Source organism: Gymnoscopelus microlampas, assembly GCF_963454915.1.
Source record: "Gymnoscopelus microlampas genome assembly, chromosome: 23".
Lineage (NCBI taxonomy): Eukaryota > Metazoa > Chordata > Actinopteri > Myctophiformes > Myctophidae > Gymnoscopelus > Gymnoscopelus microlampas.
Window position 1 is genome coordinate 34,651,057 of NC_139960.1, and position 5,000 is coordinate 34,656,056.

At 44.9% G+C, this 5,000-nt stretch overlaps 1 protein-coding gene across 2 annotated transcripts in view; it reads left to right on the plus strand.

The window, feature by feature from the left end:
• hgfa (hepatocyte growth factor a) overlaps positions 1 to 5,000 on the plus strand; it is a 37,395-nt gene that overhangs the window by 15,360 nt on the left and 17,035 nt on the right. For both annotated transcript variants that reach the window (XM_084050053.1, XM_084050054.1), the window contains exons 5-7: positions 1,577 to 1,719; positions 2,754 to 2,874; positions 3,229 to 3,347. In XM_084050053.1, coding sequence (XP_083906179.1) covers positions 1,577 to 1,719; positions 2,754 to 2,874; positions 3,229 to 3,347 — 383 coding nt within the window. The remainder of the gene's footprint in view (positions 1 to 1,576; positions 1,720 to 2,753; positions 2,875 to 3,228; positions 3,348 to 5,000) is intronic.

Below are 5,000 nucleotides of genomic sequence, written 5' to 3' on the forward strand. Positions count from 1 at the left end.
TTTGGTGCGAGACCCGGCGCACTACCAAGTATAAATCAGACACATGAGGCTGCCCGGGAGGACTGCTGGGATAAAACTATCTGTCCTTCCTCATAGAAAATACGACATGAATTTAGATGAATGACTGGTGCTGTCATCCCGTTATTGTTCTGAAGTAGTGATGGCCACTGTTAATGTTGAACGAAACAAAAGCTTCTTCTGCTCTGGATTATTGAGTCAATGTGCAGGCAGTGATGGAAGAAGTGGCGATACCACAATGTAAATACCACCAAAGTAAAATGATGCATGAACGCCCTATTAGCGATGCATTAATGTGTTCATCACTTAAATGTTGCAACTGTGTAAAGATGAGGCTGGTTTTAATTACTTTATTTGCTGCTGGGTAGCTTAACCTACATTATACGTTGTAATTTATCAGTACTTTTTTTGTATTAATCCTATATTAAAATTGACTACTGGGAGGGCGGGCCGGCCGGCGGACCACGGCCACGTCACTCTGACTCAGACATAACCATAAACGACCCCGATATGCCCATATGTAGGCATGTCACTATGACTTAGACATAACCATAAACAAACCCGATACGCCCATATATAGGCATGTCACTATCACTCAGACATAACCATAAACAAACTCGATATGCCCATATATAGACATATATGGATATTCGGTTTTCCAGAGCCACAGATCCGACCGCTATGCTCATATATGGTCATGTGTAGTAGCCTGATTATCAGCCTGAAGCTGCGTGGAGCTTCTCTAAACCAATCACAAGAGATCCACGGATCCGCCTACATCTGACGTCATCGCACAGCTTGTATTAGAAGATATTCGCTGATTGGCTTGTCGTTAGACCCACCCCCACCCCCGACTCTCATTGGACGGTACCTTTTGTAACGACGATATCCTAGGCTCACATTTCAACACCAGACCAAGAGGCAGTCCACTCAGAGAGTGGGCGAGGTCTATGGTTTGGAACCAGGCTAGGTCATGTGCATATATGGGACCGACCAACTTCAAACTCGGCGCGAGTATTGGCAAGGACTCGAGGCAGTGCGGTGCCCGCCACTGAGTCGTTAGGATATGCGGTTTTCCAGAACCGCCGATCCAACTGATATGTACATGCAGTATATATATGGGCATGCCAATATACAGGGTATGGGCATATGCTAATGACATCAGGGATCTCCACATTTGGGCACAAAAGGTACACAGACAGACGTGTACAACGGGCAGACGTGACAAAGCCCCAGACACTATGACTCAGACATTGGTTGGATCGTAGGTGTGAGGGACCCTCAGCGGCCCGAACCTCATAACCTAAATCTGCAAAGTAAGCTGTCAAATAATTGTGGTGGAGTAAAAAGTACAATATTTGTTTCTGAGATGTAGTATAGTATTTAAAGTACACAAAAATGGAAATAGGTACTCAGATAAAGTATAAGTAAAGTAATTGTACTTAAGTACAGTACTTGAGTAAATGTACTTAGTTACTTTACATGTGCCATCTTCACACAGGTATAATTATTATTTTCTATGATTAGAATACATGATTTCACGTCTCCTCTCCTCTAGGTTCTATCCTCACATGTACCCGAGGCAAGACCTTCGAGAGAACTTCTGCCGTAACCCTAACAACGACCCTGGGGGTCCGTGGTGCTACACCACCGATCCCAACGTGCGAGCGGAGGAGTGTGGCATCCTGCAGTGCTCCCAACGTAAGGCAGAGGCTCTCAAACTTTGTCAAGGACCCCCAATACATGATATGTGTTTGGCCTCGGACCCCCATCTCAAAGTATTTCTTGCCAGGGAGAGGACCCCCAGAAGAGAAGATTTGTGTTAAAAAGATTTTTTATAAACAACAGATCCCCGCACTGTGAGCTTGTGGATCTACTACTTTTCAAAAGCCAAAGTATAGAATATGGTTAAAGTTGTTAAAATGATTGTGATTAACTAATTATGCTGGGGATCCCTTGGAAAGACCCACGGTTCTTTAAAGAGCTATTCATTGTAATGGTTCTATAAAGAACCCTTAACCACTTAAACCCTAAACACTTCATCAACCGGTGTCCCCCAGGGGTCTGTGCATGGCCCGCTCCTTTTTTCCCTCTACAGTGTAGAGGGAAAAAAGAGGGATGTTTTTGACGAAGAGATTTAGTGTAGAGTCTACACTAAATCTCTTCGTCAAAAACATCCGATCTACAAGCTCACAATGTGATCGCATTGTGGACCATTTCTGGTTCTGGACCAGAAGAAAAAAAAACTTCTCTAGAACCATATAAGGAACTTGAAGTACACTAAATAAGATGTGTAGTTCACTAAATAAAATGATTCTTTTGTAGGTGATGGTACTTTGTGGAACCATATAGCCAACCCATTTAGACCTGTTGTAACCTATACGTCTACAGTATACCTTTCAGTTTTTCAGACAACTGATTTAGAAGGTGTTTTTAGAATCGGCCTCAGGTCTAAATGGGTTAAAGAACCATTTAATAACCATCATTCATAATTATTCTGTGTGCACACTGTGATGGACACTCCACTGACATAGTGGAGTGACCTGCTCCCCTTTAGGTAAACTCTATTTGTACAGTCAATAGACCTTTTTGTCAATGTGAATTACTGCTGTCGTTTAACCAACGGCAAAAAAAGCTTCGACGAGATTTGAATCGCGTTCACGATGTTTACAGTCAACTTTACCGGAGGCGTCGAAAAAACAAGGAGGATTAATGTTTTGTTTTCACGTTGACAGAGGTGTGCATGGCGTGCAACGGTGAAAACTACAGGGGCAAAATGGACCGCACCACCAGCGGCCGAGAATGTCAGCGATGGGACTCGTCGAGGCCACACAGACACCAGTTCCAGCCCAAAAAGTAAGGAACGGAAAAAAAACAAGTGTTGTCTGAACGTGGGGTTTTCTCCAGGTCCAGTTTGTAGGAACGAGCTGTGCTTCCAGAGGTGACTGTCAAAACCGCTGACCGTTTCCCACAGACACAGCCAGCACTCACAGACCCAAGTGCTTAAGCACTTAACACTAATACCCTGGAGAGGTAGACCTCACCAGTTGTTATGGTTTAGTTCCCTTCATTTGTCAAGACACAAGAATCTGTGACAACACCCTATTGTCTCGCGCTCCGTCTCTCATGTTATTCTGGCTCACTCTCTCTCTCTTACTCTCACTCTCTCTCTCTCTCTCTCTCTCTCTCTCTCTCTCTCTCTCTCATTAGGTACAGAGATAAAGATTTGAAAGACAACTACTGTCGTAATCCAGATAATCGTCTCCGTCCCTGGTGTTTCACGATGGACCCCAACACGCCCTGGGAGTTCTGCAACATCAGTGTGTGTGGTAAGGCCAATCTCACCCAGAACACCGGTACTGCACTAGAAGTAGAGTTGGTAACACTTGTCTATAAGGCACAATAAACATGCTTACAATGTCATTATAATCTGTTTATAACACACACTATACATATGTTTATAGCTATAAGCGCTCACAAATACTCATCATGCTTTATTACAATATTCACATAAAGCATGTTATAATGGTCAAGGTCAAGTATCATGATACATCATAATTGCTGGTCATTCACAGACTTTTGGCTATGATAGTGTGATAGTGTATTATAATTTTCATAGTTGTAATCACTGTTATAATGCATAATAGTGTGATTATAAGTCAGAGGTCATTGTGTGCTTTAAGCAAAGTGAAGGAAACATCATTTAATATATGCACTAACAGCAGAAAGTTTGTGCCTATTCCTCCAGGAATGTCATTACTTTACTTAAAGCACCCAATGAAAGAAATTGAACAAAATGTGGGAAATGTTTGAAAATCAAAATATAGGTAACAAAAAAAAGGAATAGGCCACAAAAATGTGTCCGTGACCCACAAATGGGTCCCCGAACCCAGTGTTTAGGAAACAGTGCTGTACACTGTGCACAGTGCTGTGCATTGTATCAAATTGTACCACAACCGAGGAGCACACAGTCAAATCCAGAGTGTTCATTTAACTCTGACGTTGCCAAAGTGAACCATCAACGGGGACATCTTGACACTTTCAGAGTCAAATGAACACTCTGCCCAGACCTTTCTGTGCATGCAGCAGACCTGGGTTGTCCAAATGCCAACATGTATGAATACACAGTCGCACCGCGGCCGCAAGTGCATGCACACACACGCAGCCCAAGCGTGCATAGCCCTAATCCTCATTAATGCACCACCACATCTTTCTCCATATGACAAATGGCCATGTCTAACGTTGAAAACCGACTTACTCGACAAAAAACAACCCAAGCGGGAGTTGATGAGGAACACATTCTCGCTTTGTTTCTCCATATCGACCTCTCCATCGCAGCCTCCGGTGACACTGTGCTACATCCTTATAGCGTCAGATATCAACCCGTTGCGGGCCCCCAGAAGTGGGCACGCCGCCGTCAGATCAGAGACTTTGGACCTACTGCTCCTGTGGCGAAGATGCCCGGTCTGAACGATTGTGGTGGTCTGCGGAGGGGGACAGACTACGGTTTTTGAGCATACTAGCCGGTGGTTTGAGGGCGGTAACAGAGGTTTCTTACATGGAGGCCTGTGGCAAGCCTCGTCGAGCCTCGTCAAAGGGGTCTCCCTGCCCCCCCTGCGGAGGGCACACGAGCTTTTTGTTTACCCTCCTCCGTGTTTCATGTGGTGCCTGCATTCAGTCCCTCCACCTCGGCAAGAGGGGGGCAAATAGGTTGTTTGTAAAGGGGAGGGGCCGGCTTCACAGTGTTTTATTGAGACCACTCGTAGATGACAAGGGGCTGTGAAGTCGGGTCGGGTTGTAAGTTACGGAGGTTGCTACCGACAACACACAGCGGGCAAGACCCCGGCCGCTGTCTCAACTTGTTGTCGGGCAGACCGTTTGCTCTGGAAGGTGTCAGGGATTCAACTGGGATTTGAGAGAGAGAGAGAGAGAGAGAGAGAGAGAGAGAGAGAGAGAGAGAGAGAGAGAGAGAGAGAGAGAGA